The sequence below is a fragment of the Labeo rohita genome, chromosome 18, assembly GCF_022985175.1.
Source record: "Labeo rohita strain BAU-BD-2019 chromosome 18, IGBB_LRoh.1.0, whole genome shotgun sequence".
Classification (NCBI taxonomy): Eukaryota; Metazoa; Chordata; class Actinopteri; order Cypriniformes; family Cyprinidae; genus Labeo; species Labeo rohita.
Genome location: NC_066886.1, coordinates 13,864,533 through 13,884,870, shown reverse-complemented (window position 1 = coordinate 13,884,870; position 20,338 = coordinate 13,864,533). Strand labels below are relative to the sequence as shown.

The 20,338-nt window shown below is 34.9% G+C and overlaps 2 protein-coding genes across 4 annotated transcripts in view; one reads left to right on the top strand and one right to left on the bottom strand.

The window, feature by feature from the left end:
* Positions 1-11,190, top strand: part of pard6a (par-6 family cell polarity regulator alpha) — a 38,171-nt gene extending 26,981 nt beyond the window's left edge. The window contains exon 3 of the mRNA XM_051135528.1: positions 6,505-11,190. Coding sequence (XP_050991485.1) covers positions 6,505-7,379 — 875 coding nt within the window. The 3' untranslated portion in view covers positions 7,380-11,190. The remainder of the gene's footprint in view (positions 1-6,504) is intronic.
* A 3,365-nt stretch (positions 11,191-14,555) lies between these two features.
* ranbp10 (RAN binding protein 10) overlaps positions 14,556-20,338 on the bottom strand; it is a 36,359-nt gene continuing 30,576 nt past the window's right edge. For 2 of the 3 annotated variants that reach the window (XM_051135595.1, XM_051135597.1), the window contains exons 12-15: positions 19,477-19,622; positions 19,082-19,193; positions 18,737-18,878; positions 14,556-16,960 (exon numbers count right to left, since the gene is read on the bottom strand). In XM_051135595.1, coding sequence (XP_050991552.1) covers positions 18,748-18,878; positions 19,082-19,193; positions 19,477-19,622 — 389 coding nt within the window. In that variant the 3' untranslated portion in view covers positions 14,556-16,960; positions 18,737-18,747. Of the gene's footprint in view, positions 16,961-18,722; positions 18,879-19,081; positions 19,194-19,476; positions 19,623-20,338 lie in introns of all 3 variants that reach the window. The other variant, XM_051135596.1, reaches the window with a different exon arrangement.

The window sequence follows — 20,338 nt, the reverse complement described above, 5'->3', positions numbered from 1 at the left end:
TTTTAGTTGTTCAGAAGTGGTTTAAATCACAACTGTATTTATGCCATACAAGTCACATTACAGTTGTACTAAGCGTACACTACCAGTCGAAAGTTTTTGAACACCTTCTCACCAAGCCTGCATTTGTTTGATCCAAAGTACAGCAAAATATATTTTTACTATTTAAAATAACTGCTTTCTATTTGAATATATTTTAAAATCGAATTTATTCCTGTGATCAAAGCTACATTTTCACCATCATTACTTCAGTCTTCAGTGTCACATGATCCTTCAGAAATTATTTTAATATGCTGATTTGCTGTTCAAGAAACATTTTTACTAGGGCTGGCAAACGATTAATCACGATTAATCGCAAACAAAATACTAGTTTGAGTTTGCCTAATATATTTGTGTGTACTGTGTGTAATTATTATGCATATATAAACAAGCACATTCATGTATATATTTAAGAAATATTTACAAGTATATGTATTTATTGTAATTTTTATAGAATTTATATTATTTATAAATAAAAATATTTTGTACATAACAAATTTCTCTTAAATATATACATTAATTTGTGTGTATTTATATATACATAATAATTACACACAGCACACACACACACATATTAGGCAAACTCAAACTTTTATTTTGATTAATCGTTTGCCAGCTCTAATTTTTGCTAGTATTATCAATATTTAAAACAGTTGAGTACATTTTTTTGCAGGATCCATTGATCAGCATTTATCTGAAATAAAAAGCTTTTGTAACACATTATAAGAAAGTAATTCCGAGCGAGATTTAAACTGCTAGACAAGTTTGAGACTTTCAGTATCTTTTTGACTGACTCATTAAAAAGAATTGGTTCATAAGAGTCATTTGTTAGCGAATCGGACATCACAGCTCTCAATGTGTTCATAACTAACTGCACAACCAAGGTGATGACAGATGAACACACAAGCTTGTACCGACTATCTAGAACATAAACTGTTATAAATTCTTCTTTTTTTACATTTATGAACATTTTAGTCAGAGTCAAGTGCCTTGGACGTTTTTGTCAGTGTGAATGTGTGGGAGAGAGATTGCTAAGGGGATGGTGTCTCTTAATCATCTTTGAGAGCTCAGTGCATTAGCTTCTGATCTCTAAGCAATACATCACGTCATTTCACTAATTAGTAATGTTTATGAGATATACAACTCACGGACCTCATGTACACTCATGTACACCACCCACGGAAATTAGCACTTGAGCTGTACATCTTAACAAAATGCGTAGTTCGGGGGCAGGGTTGGGAGTTATCATGGTTTCCACCTCCACATAATAAATGGGAGGGTTGTTGGACCTGCTGTAGAGCCTCAGGCCAGCCCATTATGCCCATTTCTGACCAGCCTGTCTGCCAGGATCCCGCTCTGCCTCCCACTCACCCTCCCTGGGCATCCCGTCTCGCTCTCCAGCCCGTGAGCAGGTTTAATAACAGAGGCTGTCCTGATCTCTGTAGGGGTCCAGACACCAGACTAATGTAGTGAGACAGGGAGAGGGGCGCTGTGTGTTGCATACTATATAAGCTAGTCTTCAGTCTTTACAAGCACATCCACACGCAAAGGACGATACCGTCTGCGCTCAGGATAAATATTTACACATTTATGCAGATTAAATATGAGGTCACACAATCAGACAATGGTTTGGGCATCTCTATTGTTTTGCTTGACATATCTCTCCATATGAGCAAAGGGGTCAGAGTTCACCGCCCATCACCCCATCCACATGTACGCCCCTGGGGCCTGATGGTAATTAATTAGATGTGAGCTGGTAATCTACTGTTTGTGGATCTTAAGACAAACCTGGGCCTGTAGTCAGATAGACTAATTAATATAATCCCCATCATGTGATCATCTCTTGAGGTGCATGCTGGGCCTTTTCTTTCAGATTGCACAGATGGTTTGATATTCTGTTGAACCATAAATGTAATGTAAGATGTTGAACATTTGCAGATATGCATGATGTTCTACCAAGATTTTCATTGCTATTAAGCTAAAGTATTTACACAGTTGTTGTTTTTTTACACAGTCTTATTACTTTTCTAAGCGATCAGATTTATGATTTTTGCCTGGCAGATGATAAAATGAGTGAAAAAACTGGAACTGGAAAGAATTTAAGGCATATTTTTGGACCAGAATATCATTATCCAGGTTTCCAGCACCAGTGTTGTTATTGTTAACTCAAAACTACTAAACCAAAAATAATAATAATAATAATTAGTTTAAATAAAGCTGAAATTAAATATAAATGTACACTACCAGTCAAAAGTTTTTTTTTTTTTTTTTTTTAAAGAATTCTCTTCTGCTCACCAAGCCTGCATTTATTTGATCCAAAATACAGCAAAAACAGTACAATTTTGAAATATTTTCACTATTTAAATTAACTGTTTTCTATTTGAATATATTTTAAAATGTAATTTATTACTGTGATTTTAAAGCTGAATTTTTAGCATCATTACTCCAGTCACGTGATCCTTCAGAAATCATTCTAATATTCTGATTTGCTGCCCAAAAAAAATTATTATTATTATCATGTTGAAAACAGCGGAGTAGATTTCTTTTTTCAGGTTTCTTTGATGAATAGAAAGTTCAGAAGAACAGCAATAAAAGTATTAATTTCTATAGTGTATAATGTTACAAAAGCTTTTTATTTCATATAAATGCTGATCTTCGGATCTTTATATTCATCAAATAATCCTAAAAAAAAATTTACTCAACTCTTTTAAATATTAATAACAATACTACAAAATGTTTCTTGAATGATTTCTGAAGGATCATGTGACACTGAAGACTGAAGTAATGATGCTGAAAATGTAGCTTTGATCACAGGAATAAATTACACTTTAAAATATATTCAAATAGAAAGCAGTTACTTTAAATAGTAAAAATATTTCACAATATTACTGGTTTTGCTGTATTTTGGATTAAATAAATTCAGGCTTGGTAAACAGAAGAAAATTCTTTTTAAAAAAAAACAAAAAATAAAAGTAAAAGTGAGCTAACTGAAATAAAATGTTACATTTGAAATACTAAAATTATTCAAACTTAAAAATGAATAAATAAAAAAAGCAAAACATAAAAATTAATTAAGTAAACAAAATTAACTGAAAATATGGAAAATAATCAGACTAAAAATACATACTATACTAGTAACATTATCTACACATCTCTATGCATATTTTAGAACACTGCAAATAATAATAATAATATTACATTTCCAAAATGTACACAAGACGTATGCTGACTTAAGGTGGATAAATTCTTTTTTTTCTAAAAGGACTTGCATGTATTTTGTCTTTAAGATATAATTCACAAATAATTGTTTTATGCTTTTTTTTTTTATTTGTGCCTAGTTCTGTCATGAAACTCTAGATGACACAGGCTGATGGGTCGTTAACGCAAACTGATGACATTCATAACATTGAACTACTCGGCACAAGCTGACTGGTTCATGTTGCATACGCAGCCAATAAGCTTGCTGCTTTACATTTAAATGGCTCGTTTGCATTCACTAAAGCAGTTCGCAGCTGTACTTGTAGAGTTTCTCTGAAACCCTCCACCTCCCCAGCTCCACCTGTATAGATCTGCTACGGGTTACTATATATACTACTTGTGCAGCAGAATGTCTTAAATACTCACAGCAGCGTATTGGCGCATGTATTAGCAGTAGCAAGTTCCTGTACTTGCTTTGCAGCAGCAACAATAATCTACAACAACAGCAAAAACCAACAGCAGCAGCAATTTCAGTAGCATAGCAGATCTATTCTACCACGACCATTAACATTGTAATATCTATTTCCATGCTAAAATCTTCAGAGAGTTGTCATGATAGATTTTTTTTTTTTTTACTAAAAGTTCTTTTACAAAAAGAACTTTTTCCAGGAAAGCAATGATTTGCAATATTTTTAAGCTCTTTTTAGCTTTTTGACTTGGGCCAGTAAAAAAAAACCCAGCAACTGTGTAGCAACCTTAGTATAACCGCATACCTATGAAATGCCAACCACTCAGAACACTCCGAAATCTTCTGAAAATGTAAATGAAAATCTAGAATGTTTATTATTAAGCTATAGAACGAAATGTTCGCACTGCAGAAAATGCACGCAGTTTAATGTTAGTCAGCAGACTGAGGGGAAGGTGTTGATGACTTCCTGCTATTTCTACTCCCAGCAGGCTGTGCTCTCATAATCACAAAAAGACCTCTCCGCAAAGACCCACGCTCAAAACCCTTGCCGCAGTTTAAAAATAACCAAAAACATTCTCCCTGCTGACGCATGTTACCTCCCACCAGATTCCAGTCAGGAGGGCTCTGTGTTCTCCGTTACCTGCTCATCGGCTAAAACGAGTCTTGTTTTTTTCCTTTTCCTTTTTCTAGTCAGACATATCAGCTGTGGTTGTTTAGATCTTCTGAACAGTTAATATAATGTGTTGTGAGAGAGGCTTTGATTAATCTGCCTTTTAATCTGATTCCGTCTAGCGACCCTTGAACTATTGCAAGTGCCTCGGACAGATTTATTACAATCCTTGTTTGTTCATCCATCCATCCCTGCCTCTCGGTTTTTATTATGATCGGGTCTCTTCTGTGTTTTCCCAACCCTATTGCTCGATATAAACATTCAGCAATCAATGTCATTTTGAATTCTTTCAGAGAACATTGACAATAATAAATCTAAAATCGATTTAGGGGGATCAATTTTATAAATGAGGTCACAGTGATGTGATACTGGAAGGACAGATGGTGAATCACATAGAGAGGCGCTTTGTATCTCCTTGAATTCATTTTTAGTAACAGGGAACAGTATTTTATGCCAGTGATAAACCTGCACTGCGGTGTATACAGTAGATCATTCTAAGTTTAGTGGACCAATTGTGGAGTTGTGAGGCCTTTTCTTTATGGGGCCAGTCGACAGGAGGAATTGGATGGAATGAGATGAAAGAAGCACGTCTCGGTTTTGTTCACCTGAATATTCAGCAAACCTTAAATGTTCTCTGGGAAACAAAAAAACAGAATGGCGTTCCATCTTTGTATTCAGTTTCAGTTTTTATTCTCAGGGTTGGAATGCAATATATGTATTGGTGTATGTGTATGTGTATGTGTATGTGTATGTGTATGTGTATGTGTATGTGTATGTGTGTATATATATATATATATATATATATATATATATATATATATATATATATATATATATATACATATACATATACATATACATATACATATACATACATATACATATATATATATATGTACATACACGTACATACACATACACATATACATGTACATATACATACACATATACATGTACATATATATGTACATGTGTATGTACATACACATACACACTACCAGTCAAAAGTTTTTCAACAGTAAGATTTTTATTGTTTTTTTTTTTTTTTAAAGAAGCCTCTTCTGCTCTTTTGGACTTTCTTTTCATCAAAGAATCCTGAAAAAAAATCATGGTTTCCACAAAAATATTAAGTAGCACAAATGTTTTGGACATTGATATTTAGGGGTATGGCTGACAAAAAATATTTTGATTATTATTGGAATTTTTCTATAAAGATAACTAAATACTGCTGAGTATGTTTTGGTGCTGGTACCTTGGCTGATTTAGGTCTGTCACTGATAAATAAATACGACACTACCATCAATAGGTGGCAGCAGGTCCCTGTCTTAATGAGCGATTCATTGAACCATTAATTCAAACGATTCATTCAAAGCAGCTGATTCATTTAGAAACGAAACAAGCGGCTGTATTTACGAATGGGTTATTAAATCATGGACTCAAATGATTTGTTCAGAAACATTAATTCAGGAATGAAATATCGCAGTGTTGCTCTGAGACGTAAAAATGTTCTGCTTTGCAAGTTAATATTAGCTTGTTGTTCAACTGTTGTTTTAAATTTAGTAATACGGCACTTTTGCTTGTGTGATATTACTGAACTATGTATATTATATACATGTATATTATATACTATATATATTAGTAGGATATATTTCTTGAGCATCAAATCAGCAAATTAGAATGATTTCTGAAGAAATCATGTGACACTGACTACTAGAGTAATAGCTGATAAAAAAATTCAATACAATAATTACATACAATATGTAATGTAATAAATTACATCTTACAATATATTAAAATATAAAACAGTTCTTTTAAATTGTAATAATATTTCACAATATTACAGTTTTTACTGTATTTTTGATCAAATAAATGCAGCCTTGGTGAGCATAAGAGACTTCTTTCAAAAATGTTTTATAAACTTACACCACCAGTCACAGTGAACAATAAGATTTTTAATGTTTTTTTAAATAAGTCTCTTTATTTCTATTTTCTATTTCAGATAAATGCTGTTCTTCTGAACTTTCTGTTCATCAAAGAAACCTGAAAAAATTCTGCTAATAATTCTATCATATCTTAACAGGTTTCTTTATCTCTTTCTTTATATAACAAGTTTCTCTCTTTCTCTCCTCAGATGTAGAAGACATCGTGCCCTTCCCAACAGGCTCTCTTCAGAGAAGAAAAAAGGGTCTAGGTGGTCTGCATCAACCAAAGCAGAAGTCCAAATCAGCGCTGCTCATTGGCCTTCCGCAGGATTTCCGGCAGATCTCTTCTATCATAGATGTGGACATCTTACCCGAGACGCATCTCCGTGTGCGTCTGCACAAGCACGGCACCAACAAACCCCTCGGCTTCTACATCCGCGACGGCGTCAGCGTCCGCATCACTCCCCAAGGGGTGGAAAAAGTTCCCGGCGTCTTCATCTCCCGCCTCGTGAAAGGCGGTTTAGCAGAGAGCACAGGATTGCTAGGAGTCAACGACGAGATCCTCGAGGTGAACGGTATCGATGTGGCAGGTAAATCACTGGACCAGGTCACCGACATGATGGTGGCTAACAGCCACAACCTTATCGTGACAGTGAAACCTGCCAATCAGCGCAACAACACGATGCACCGTGCGAGTAAAACGTCTGCCGGCAACAGTTCCGCTGGCTCGGGAGGCTCCGCCCTCTCTCATGACTCCGCCCCCAGCCCCGCCTCACAGAATGCCAGCCAATACAGTAACAGCAACAGTGTGGCGGAGGGCGACAGTGATGATGATACTGATCTCATCATTGAGAACGACAACCTGTCAACGTACATGCCACACCGTATGACTAATGGCAACGGCAGCCACACTAACGCCCTGTCGTCAGGTGCATTTGCACACAGGCCCCTCCCACAAAGTGTTTCCTTGCCCAGTAGCAGCTCTTTAAGCTCCCTGACTACACCCACACATAACGGCAGCCCCACCAAGACAAGCAGTAGCCAAGAAAGCATGAGAGAGGATGGTAACTTCATTACGTTGTGAGCTACAGTAGGTTTCACACCACAGTATGCACATTTATAAGAAAATGAAGGAACTATTATATTATCAACTGTCATTTTTCAGTCATTACTATCACAAAACAACAATCTATTCACAATGAATGAGGACCCTCGGCCTAAAACACACGGGTTGCACAATCTAGCCAGTGTGTGAGGGCATGTGGCTGTCACTGTATGGAAGTGCCTTATGGCTCTCCACTCTTCTCGCCTTAGTTGTTTTTCTTCTTTTGGGACGAATTGACCATATTCATCTCTGTTGACTCCGAGGACAGTCGAACTAAAGTGTGCTAGCTACTACTGGGGTGCCTAACGTTATCAATTGCACCTCTGAGGATGCGAGAGACGAACAAATCGCTTCTGTGGAAATGATGCGTGTCTTGTTTTTGAATTCATCTCGATTTTTATGATGATGGAAGAAGAGGAGGAGGAAAATATAAGAGTGTTAAACCGGATCTGATCAGTGTTGTTTATGCTTGTTTGCTCATCTCACCTCATTCTGATGCTGATCGTGGTTTCTGATACTGAAAAAAGTCTACCAAAATGTGATTTTAAAGTGTTGTTATTTGCAATCAAGTCAAGTGTTTATTAATTGCCTTTTTAATATCTCAAAAATGTGCAGCGTGAAGATCATCGTTAAGATCATTCCCAATATGACAACATTTTAACATGTTTTTTTACTTCTGTCACTCGATTGTTTGTTCAAAAGCCATTTATAAGTAGAGCTGCATGGTTTTGGATTAATTGAGAATCAATTTTTGTTTCAAACAGAGATCATGATTCCGCCACGATTCTGAACTAAGCAAAATAACATAATTTATTAGAAGCTGTGGCAAAATATGAATTGCTGCAGTCTATTCAAAAAGGTTTTATTAATTTGAATGATATTTAAACAAAAAAAATTGTTTGAATGAATGTGTGACTCGCTTATAAATACTTTACTTCCCTTATGAAAAAGAACCATAGTTTTACTACAAATAAAACTAAAAAACCTAGAGTTAAACCTTGGTAACCACAAATTAACCATGGTAAATAACTTGTGATTAACTTGCTACACTAACCATAGTTTAACCATGGTATTTATAGTAAAACTATAGCTACACAAATGGTAATCAGTGCGCCAAAAACCCATGGTTAATATACTTTTACTATAAAAACTATGGTTAATTTTCATAAGGGTTGTTTCATTACTGAATGAATCTCTTGAATGAATGATTCAATGACTCACTCATAAATACTTAACTTGTTTTATTACTGAATGAATCGGCCTTTTTCAATGAATCTTTTTAATGAACGATTCAGGGACTCACTCATAAATACTTCACTTGTTTCATTACTGAATGAATCAGCATTTTTGAAATCACTTGAATGGATGATTCAATGACTCACTCATAACTACTTCACTTGTTTCATTACTAATTGAATCAGTCTTTTTAAATGAATCTGTTGAATGAACAATTCAGTGACTCACTCATTAATACTTGTTTCATTACTGAATGCATCAGCGTTTTTAAATGAATCTCTTGAATGAACGATTCAGTGACTCACTCATAAATACTTCACTTGTATCATTATTGAAGGCATCAGCAATTTTGAAAGAATCTCTTAAATTAACGATTCAATGAAAATTACATTTTTAACAGTCACTTGTCACCACCTAGTGGCAAAACAATGTAATCAACATTGTAATCAACAAATCTTATTAAAAGTGCCAATTTGAAGTGAAAATTACTTGCAGCAGATGATTTCCTGCATTTTGATCGCTACAATAGTGATCAGTGTTTATATCATAACTATAAATGTTTGAAAAAAACTCCTTGTGAAGCTGTTTCATACCTAAACATAATAACTGGTCTCATAGTTTCTGAATGTTCAAGTATGACTTTATCCAAGGTTTAAGAGACACAGATGAAACATTGTCATTTAAAAATAAGACCGCGTGGGTGATTGAATCGAGATTGTGCAGCTCTACTCCCAAGTTGGCTTAATTTTCACATTCATATCTCTGATGTCAAAAAAGCTCATTTCCAAGAAAATGCAAACTTCTTTTTAGGTTCCTCTTCTGTCTAATGTTACATTAAAAGTTTAATTCACCCAAAATTAAAAATTCTTGGAAATGTACTCACTCTCATGTCATTCCAAACCCGTTTGACTTTCTTCTGTGGAACACAAAAAAGATATTTTCCGTTACCCAGTAATTTGAACTTGGTCATCAGGGAAAAAAAATTAAACTGGTATTGAACAACATGAGGCGAGTAACCAAATTTAGAGTTTTGGGTGAACTTTGCTTTTAAGGTTTATAAAATGGTTTGAATTTTGCATTTTATTGATAAAAAGCTTTCTTGCACAGGTTCTTTCTTTTTGAAGGATGACAACCCGTTTTTCCCTCTTTGTTTTTAGTTTTTCTCCCCCTCTGGAAAAACAGGAATCTATATACTTAACTGGCACCACTGCGGCGTATCTTCAGAAAGACTTGACCTCTTATTGACTCAGTTTGTCCATTCTCCTGTGTGCTCTGTTTTTCTGTAAAGAGAGTGAGAGGAAAAAAAAGGAAATTCCTTTCATGTTTGGAAAGGCCAGAATTCTGCACATTGGGACCTTTTTCACACAGTCCACTCCTGATGGCCAAAGCTGTGAGGGTTTCTTAGCCATGATTAGTGTGTGCGCTCATATTTTTAAAGTATAACCTTACAGAAACGGCACTGAGGTGGACACTGTCAGTCTTGGAGTCAAATATTGGTTTCTCTAATGTCCAACAGACCCGAGCGCTGTTTTCAGGCAACGAGCTCCCAGGTGAATGCTTGTTTAGACTCTGGAGATACCGGCCTCGGGACGTCGAGCGCTTCAAAGGCTGTCTATCAAACCAAGAAGTGCCCGTGATGGACAAAGAACGGCTTTTATCATGAAAATGAAGATGTTACTAATACATTTGTTTTTTTTTTTATCATTCCGAATATTTTGAAGGAGATCTCAAGATTTCAGTTAGAAGCAGGTGCCAGTAAAAATAATCAGCCAGTGTTTCCGTGTCATAACTGATGGGCGTGATTCATTAAGGTGTAGCCTCATCTGCTCAGCATTATCTGGTTTAACTCGATCAGCAAAAAAATGAGGTGTTACTTTGCCACAAAACTGATATTTATCAAGGTAGCCTTGGGTCTGAAAGAGAATGTAGTTTATTTGAACAGGTCTAGACGTAACATCTGCACAACTGACGCTCTGACTCATTGCCTCGGGTTTTCACAGCAACATTGTTACACGCAGACGGCGAGGGCAAGCGAAACCGGAGGACGATTTGAAACGTATAGCAAGAGACATCTGGAGAAGTGAACTGTCACTTTGTTTTGTTATCTGTATTTAATTTAATATGTTTTATTGGCATACTCTAGATGGAGAGAGTAAGCACTGAATTTTAAACAGAAAGTGATGGGATGTAGAACAGCACATAACTGGAGCACCAATAATATTGCATTATTATTATTTTTTTCTTGTATGTCAGTGTATATGTATAAATAGAAATATGAAACGACGGACACTTTTGTACACTAGGAGCCCTTTTTATAAAAAAGAGCATTTTATATATGTGTAAAATATGGAAAGTATTTTTCTTATTCTTGTACTTTTGTATGTATATTAGAATTCTGGAGCGGAGGTTTCTATTTCTTTTGAGTATCACAAAAGTAAATCTTTAGATGCTTGTGTTTTTATTATAATCAGATGGGTCAAGGTGTACAATACTGTGAATGTTATAAGCTGATTATAAAATGTTCTATCAAGATAATAAAAGTATTTAAAATTGATTTCGATTGTGTTGTCTTCTTAAAACAATATTATTTACATTTTAACTTATTTCATATATTTTGTCACCATATGGTACTTTTAGTATTTGTGTATTTTTGTAATGTTTGTAGTTTATATATTTAACCAAATGTTACCCTGGACCACAAAACCACAAAAGGGTCATTTTTTTTAAATTGAGATTTATACATCATCTAAAGGCTAATAAATAAGCTTTCTATTGATGTATGGTTTGTTAGAAAAGAACAATATTTAGGAAAATCTGAAATCTGAGGGTGCAAAAAGTAATCAAAAATTAGGTTTTTATATATTTACAATAAGAAAATTTACAAAATATCTTTACTTAATATTCTAATGATTTTTGGCATAAAAGAAAAATTGATCATTTTGACCCATACAATTTTTTGTTGGCTACTGCTGCAAATATACCCATGCTACTGGTTTTGTGGTTCAGGGTCACAAATGATAAATGCATGGAATTTAATTTAGGGACCTGTGCTTAGTCTTTCTTACAATTTCAGAGAAAATATGGGAAAACCTGGTTATTTCTAGTTTAACAACATGTAGAAGCTGGATGCACTTCACCCACAGTGCAAAGAAACGAGCATTATTGCATTACAGACAAAGGACACATTAGATTTGCGATAACTTATCTCAGATTGCAGGAAATCAATGTGATGCAATCGCTCTGACTAGAGCAGTTCTCAACCTATGTGACTCCCTATACATAGGTTGTGATTTTTTTCCCCCTCTTATACATTTTTTTCTAAAACAGAAACTAGGACTGTTAGTACATTGAAATAATCATAATTAATTGCAAGGTTCTACATAAATTTGCTCTGCAGAAGGACTCCATATGCACAACTAGATACTGCTGATATTTAATCTGACAGAGTTTAAAACTTGTTGCAAAAAAAAAAAATATATATATATATATAATTAATTAACCCAGATTAATTGTCAATTTTGTTTAGGCCTACTGCTTGTAGAGTTCAAAATAACATGTACACAAAATAATATGCAAATAGGCTACATATAATATTTAGCATGTAAATTGGTAAATTATTTAGATATTCAAAGTAATACTTGAATATATTAAGACGTACTGTATTATGGCATACAATGAGGTGACTGAGGCCCTCTAGTGGACCCCGGTCATCGGTTGACATGTGAAATTGAGGGAATTGGCGCTCTCTGCTGTCTAATGCTAGTAATGACGATTCAAATCTGTTTCTATAGTTACCAAACGGTTCTCACGATTCTAACCTGCAAAATTTACATAACAGCTCATTTGTAAATTGATACAGCTGATGAATACGCAGTGCACAGAAACACACAAAGGAAGTCCCATCAAATCAAGCAAAACGCTAAAGGGTGGGATTTTTGGAAACACTGGCAGTTATTGATGATATAGGTAACCGATCCTTTCAGATGTGAAAACGTAAATGCTCTCAGTATTAATTTACACTCAGTTCAATTATATTCTTAAGGCAATGTTTTTGTAATATCTAAGGCCAAGCCTTTATTATTATTATTATTATTAATGTAAATACAATATTACATGTAAAGGAGAAAGTCTGCAACGTCCCGCTGACGTGTTTATCTGGAAAAAATGACGGTCAGGCTTCCAGTAATAATAAAAATACAAAAATTAAGAAGTGTTTCTTTTAAAATTAAGTATTTCTGTGCTATACCTGATTTACTGACACTTCCAGTGACTTGTGTTGCAGTGAGTGAGGTGATGGCAGGTCTGTGTTGATCCACAGTGAGCTTTATGAGGAGAAACTTGAGGTGACGAACTCTCCATATTAAAAGAGCTTAAATGTTACTGTTTTCAGTTATTTAATGCTTAGTTATGACTTTAAGAAGATGGCAAACTGTTCTTATCGTTTTGTATTTATAAACACCAACACATATAATGTGATGTTTTCACAGAATGATTAACTGTCCATGTATTTCAACATCCAGACATCTCAAAATCACAGCCCATCTTCAAGAAGGGATCAAGAAAAAATCTGAGGGTGCAGGATCATCCAGGTACAGCCTCTGAAAAAGAATAATGACCTGATAATGGCCATTCGCGCAACCATTAGGCTAAATTTGCACTCATATTTCTGCTAACAACCTTTGAACTGGAAGGTCCACAAAAGCAAAATCTATTTTCCGAGCTCTTCCCAGATGGTTTGTCCGATTTTCACCAAAACTGGCTCAACATTTTACCATCATAAAGCCACCTTTGTGATTAATTCTCTTATTTTTTCTATATACATGTGTATTACTTTCAATGTGACCCTGGACCAACAGTATTATTTACATTTTAACTTATTTGTCACTATAGTCCTATAGTACTTTTAGTATTTGTGTATTATCAATGTTTGTAGTTGGACCACAAAACCAGTCATAAATTTGTCTGAAATTGAGATTTATACATCTGAGACGTAAAATTAATAAGCTTTCCACTGATGTATGGTTTGTTAGAATAGGATATTTAGCCAAGATACAAGTATTTGAAAATCTGGAATCTGAGGGTGCAAAAAAAAAATCTAAATATTGAGAAAATCGTCTTTAAAGTTACTAATCAAAAATTAAGTTTTGATATATTTATGGTAGGAAATCGACAAATATCCTAATGATTTTTGTCATGAAAGATTCAATAATTTTGACCCATTCAATGTATTGCTGGCTATTGCTACAAATATACCTGTGCTACTTATGACTGGTTTTGTGGTCCAGGGTCACATATGTAGAATAAATTTTTCTGTTATTATTTTTCCACTCTGAAAGATAATGGTAGCCCATAAAACCACTTGTGGGAAAGTTATGAATTCTAGCACTCAGATAGAGAACAGTCTTAATATTAACCATACCAAATTTGAAGTCTCTATCTCAAACTCTCTAGCGCCACCAATAGGCCAAATTTGCACCTATATTTCTGCTAATAACCTTTAAACAAAAAGGTCTAGAAGCAAAAAATGTTCCCTCTCATTCCTTGGCTCATGCCAGGTCAAGATTTTTTTGCAGTCTTTAATTTTGTGAAAAATCTACTTTTTTGAACTCATTGCTGCAAGAAAGTTTTTAAAAGTTTATTTTGCACAAACTTCATCAAATTCGTTAACAAGCTTTACGAAAACGGTTTGGTATATCAAAAAGATGAATAACAACAACAAAATAATACAAAACACAGACACGGTTTGCTCATGGATGTGTATTTTAATAAAAATAATTCTGTCAAAATTAAATGAGTACAATATTTCTTTATGTTTCCAGTACATAGGTATGTCTCTTTTTTTCTTTTTTTTTTTTTTTATATTGTTTTTCTTTTTTATGTTGTTTTAAAGGTTTTTAAAGGTTCATGCTAAGTAGAGGGTAACTCATTTCACAATTGCTAAAAGAAAACTCAAATAAAATTAAAATCATAATAGAAGTTAAATTGTGCACAGCTTGCTGTACTCCATTCCATTAGTCCTGCTCCATTGTCTTTTGAGGCAGGAACATCACCACATGACTAAGATCTCGACAAAGATTTTGGCTACTGTCTTCCCTTCCATATATGTACGTAGGTCCCTATTTAAAGCCAATAAGTTGTTCTATAATGGATTATTTTAAAATGACAATATTAATTATAGGTGGTTAGATTACGATGAGTTCCAAAACATATTTGGCATTAAAAAAAGATCTAAGTAGAAGTACGAGCGCTTCTATATGAACTGCCATTTTGTAACTCAAACATAAGGGAAAAAGTTACACAAGATATCCCCATGCAACAACATACCACCATTTAACAACCAAACTGACCAATTTAGCAGAGTAAAATGGTAAAACAAGATTGTTGGGGACCAGGACCACCCCACACAATTAGGACTAACACATAAACACTGGTAAAAACAAATGGTGGGGCTCCAAACAGTGTAATCTGTGATTTTACTCTCCCTATATTGATTATGCAACTCCAAAGTTGGGAAGGCCAAGTTTAGTTAGCTATCGAGGAGCTCTGACTTCTGCCAGATGGTCGGCAGGTCAACCTGCACTACACATACCTTCTGTTAAAATGCCTGTCATGATACAACAAGCTAAACAGCACTGTCCTAAGAGTAAATGAGGTATAACTGAACAAAAGCGGGTGTAGATATGGGAATGTAACAATCTCATCATGGCCAGCAGCAAAAAATGTGGGAAATAAAATCGGCTAAGCTACATTCAACACCACGGCAGCGTGCTGGCAAGTAAAATGCTGGGTTGACACGGGATCGCTTTATAGTTTTTCCTTCATGGATGATCAGATTAAAAGAACGAAAAAAAAAGAAAGTTAAGTGCCTGAGCCAGTTAACATCACATTTACAAAGGCCAAGGAAAAGATCGGGACATCGGGGAGGGGAAAACCAAAACAATTGCACTGATATGAGGTCTAGGTGAAGTTCTGGAGCAACAAAGATGATTGCAATTTAAGGAGATGTTCTAATGCTAAATAAATACATTTTTTGTTTCTGTTCATTTGCAGGAACGCTGGGTCAGTCAATTGTCTTGCACGCTGCAAGTTCATACTCTGTCCCTCCATTACTGAACAGGAGAGGTAGACAGATACAGTAATGCATCATGTGCATTAATTGAAGTACAGTGCATCCAATGGTAAGTAACTAGAACAACAGTACTTAACAGCCAATGAAACAACCAATAACAGAAACGGTTGAAACGGTGTCAGTTTGTAGTTGTTAATCTAACAGGAGAACTATCAACACGTTGACACTATTCACACAGGTATAAAACATACAGACTTCGTATACGAAGTTAGTCTGCAAGCTTCAGTGGAGCTTCTCAGTAATCAAACTACTGAACTTGATATTCTTTCGTCAAAAATGTTGTGTTTTTATTTGGTACAGCCACAAAAATCAGAAAACCACTTGTTAGCTTCAGCTTAAAACTTAAAAAAAAGTGAAGGGTGACGTTTGCATGATACCCACTGCTATAAAGATGGTAAAATATCGCTAAAATAGATTCATTTCTGGGCATGGTTGAAAATATATTTAATCTACATTGGACCCGAAGGCAAGTCTGCGTCGTCACTGTGTGATTGTGTCTAATAAAACTCGTGCTGGTGCCTGAGATACTAAAGTAGCTTAAAAGACGCTAAAAGAGGCATGCATTATTTCACCCTCATTTTACGGTCACGCTTAATTCACGTATGCGCAATATCAACGTCCATTTAATTTCTAAAGGGGCTGTTAAGGTTGACCAAATTAAAAGGAAAACGTATAGAATTTGTTGTACGTAGAAAAGGACCTGCTTTAAAACCCACTCGTAAAGCGATACCTGTGTCCGCAAATTCCCCGCTCTGACGACAAACGAACGTTCGTCTAAATACCTGAGCTCTGACTGAGAAAAACCAGAGTGCGTAGCTCAAATTTTCAGTAGGAACTTACCATTATGTGTATTTTTGATATGGTACGCTTGAAATACTATGCACTGAACTCACCCATGAAAAAAACAAAAGTAGTTTGGGAAGTTGATTTGTTTTCAAGATGAGCACAACAAACGGACAAAATATAAACTAAAATAAAAATGACTAGATAAACAGAATAATTAATTATCTTTAAATAGTGTCACACAATTTGTATTTGATAATACTAAATTAAAAAGAAGCCTCTCTCTTCTTATGTTTCTATTCATTCTGCTCGGCTGCTTCTGGCAAACGGCAAGCGACACACCAATTCAAACGCGTGTTCTCCTCATGGCAACCAACTGGAAAGTCCTCCTCGTAGCTGTCCTGAACACTGCCTGAGGGAAACACAAATGGGTTATGTTTTTAACATGGACAAGAGAAATACTGGAATATTTTAAGAAATCAAATTTTTTTTAAATTAAACTAGCAGCGGAAAAAGAGGCTAAGTAAGAACAAAATTGATTTTGCAAAAGAACAAACACTAAACAAGACCTGAATAACTAAGTGCAGTAAATTGTAAAACTATTTGAGCTACAAACCAGTGTGTTTGTGATTATGATAATATATTAAAATAATATGATAATATAACCGTTTGCAATATAAAATAACTTTTTTTTTTTATAGCTAAAATAACTGGAAGTCTCACACATTCAAGTTGGCCATACCTGCTCTTATCTTAAAAATAATGTAGATAAGGAATGAAAAACTGAAATGATTGAATTCAAATAAAACTACAAGTGGGGGAAAAAAGCGAAGTAGAGAACAAATAAAAAGCTGATTTTGACAAACACTAGAAGTACAAACACTAAACTGTATGTATAAATGAGCAATAAAATATAAACAAAAAAAAATCAATAAAATTACAGAGAAATTAACTTTTGTCTTGTTATATATGGAATGATTTATGTTTGCATGTTAAAAAGCAATGAAACCTGAAAAATGACATTGAATTACAATTAAAACACAAATTAAAAAAAAAAAAAAAAACATGACCTAAACTAAAACAAACTAAACTAATAACCTAAACTAAATTTTACAATCAAATTCCTGTACAAAAATAAAAATATTAGGGATGCACTGAAATGAAAATTCTGGGCCGAGACTGAAACCAAAAATGCTGGATACTCTTGGCCGAAAACCGAAATCAAAAATGTTCTGTAATAATTATTTTTTAATTTTATTGAATAATCTAAATTAATTTTGTTGACTTTTTAATTTGAATCAATAATTTTAATGATACTGAATTTAAAAAACACAAGCCAATAAAATAATTTTTTCTTTAGTAATAGTTGTTCATGAGTCCCTAGTTTGTCCCGAACAGTTAAACTGCCTGCTGTTCTTCAGAAAAATCCTTCAGGTCCCACAAATTCTTTGGTTTTTCAGCATTTTTGTGTATTTGAACCCTTCCCAACAATGACTGTATGATTATGAGATTCATCTTTTCACACTGAGGACAACTGAGGGACTCATGCAACTATTACAGAGGGTTCAAGGCTCACTGATGCTCCAGAAGGAAACACAAGGCATTAAGAGCCGGGGGGGTGAAAACTTTTTGAATTTGAAGATCAGGGTAAATTTAACTTTTGTCTTCTGGGAAACATGTAACTAGCCTCTGAAGGGCAGTACTAAATGAAAAATATGATATTTAGGCAAAATAAGAAAAATGTACACATCTATATTCTGTTCAAAAGTTTCCACCCCCGGCTCTTAATGCATCATGTTTCCTTCAGAAGCATCAGTGAGTGTTTAAACCTTCTGTAATAGTTGCATATGAGTCCCTCAGTTGTCCTCAGTGTGAAAAGATGGATCTCAAAATCATACAGTCATTGTTGGAAAGGGTTCAAATACACAAAAATGCTGAAAAACCAGAAAGGGGACCAGAAGGATTTTTCTGAAGAACAGCAGGCAGTTTAACTGTTCAGGACAAACAAGGGACTCATAAACAACTATCACTAAACAAAAAACACAGCTGTGGATCATTCAGGTAAGAGCACCGTATTAAGAACTGAACCGGGTCATTTTTCTAAATTCAAAACTGCGTGCTGAAGACTGCTGAGCATATGCATAATTTTTTTTTTTTTTCAAAACTATAATTACCTTGCTGCTCTCACCTGGACTGGTGCTAGTGCAAAAAGTTGTCAACTCTGGCGAAGGAGCAGGAACCAGAGCGAACCCTGGCCATCAGCTGCACGCACTCGGTGGCCTGACCCAAAGCCAGCATGAGTGGAGGCTGTTTGGGCAGATTCTGAGACTCTAAATGAGGGAAAAGATCACAGACGTGAGACCATTATGTAGGAACGATCATAACAACTTGTGGCCATGTTACCAGCCCATTACATGCTCACGTAATAATGGTCTCACATTACTGTGGCCACATTTAAATTAAAAGGCCTACATAAGCGATCATGTTCACACAATTTCTCAGTGTGTGATCTCAGCCAGCCAAGCAGCCTTACCCAGAATAGCACTGTTGAGAGCGGAGCAGATCGCCTCTCTTTGCATGGGGTCCAACTGCTGGCCCACGGGGCAGTTCCAGGGGTCTGAGTACGCCAGCAGACTGAATGCATCCTGAACACACAAACAAACACATTGGCGAGTGGGTACAAAGGATGCAAGTGTACTGCTACCCACAGGGCTAATCAACTTTCCACTTCAACTGTGTATTTACATCAGCAACAAACAAGAGGCAGAGGAGTTGAACAGATTAGTTTATATTCTCGGAATATGATTGCAAGACTAAATAGACCACTTCACCAATATTTAATATAAAACACAACAATCAAACTGATGTGTTATGATTGCACAATATCACCATAACACCCTCCCTCTGATTTCCCTCTATCCCTCCTACCTGCAGCATCTTTTTGTGAGTGGCGTTCTTGCCGTATTGGCGGCAGAGCTGCTCGCTGAGGGCCTGAAGCTCTCTGCCGAACTGGATCATTCTCTCCGTGGCCGCCTGGTTTCCTCCACACAGCTGTCTTGAGCTGCAGCTGTCATCTAGAGGAGCAGATAAATTGCAATGAAACAACAAAAGCAGACATGTTTGCAACACTAACTGCACAGCGGACATTTGTGGTTAAAAAATTGCTTCAATATGGTACTGCTGGGAAATCTCACCAAAATTGTTTTATTAATCTGAGGCCATGTTTAATTAGCGAGCAGAACTACTGGGAATGCAAATATTGCGGAATAGAACACAATAGATGATCCTTTAGAAATTATTATATGCTGATTTGTTTTTCAAGAAATATTTCTTATGTTAACATTTCTTAATGTTAATATTTTTATGGAAATTGTGATTTTTTTTTCCTCCAGAAATGTTTTTAAAAGAAGTTTAAAAGAACAGCATTTATTTGTAATAGAAATCTTTTTTAACATTATAAATGTCAATTCAAAGCATCCATGCTGAATTAAAATAATAAAAAAATTAATTCCTAATCCATTAATTTGCAACAACAACAACAACCAAAAAAATAAAAATAAATAAATAAATAAATAAAATAAAATATAGGGCTGTCAAACGATTCATTGCAATTACTCACATCTAAAATAAATGTTTGTGTTTAAAGAACAGCATTTAGTTGTAATAGAAATATTTTGTAACATTATAAATGTCAATTTAATGCATCCTTGCTTAATTAAAATATTAATTTACTTAAAAAAAAAAATTACTGACTCATAATTTTTAACATAATATAATATAATATAATATA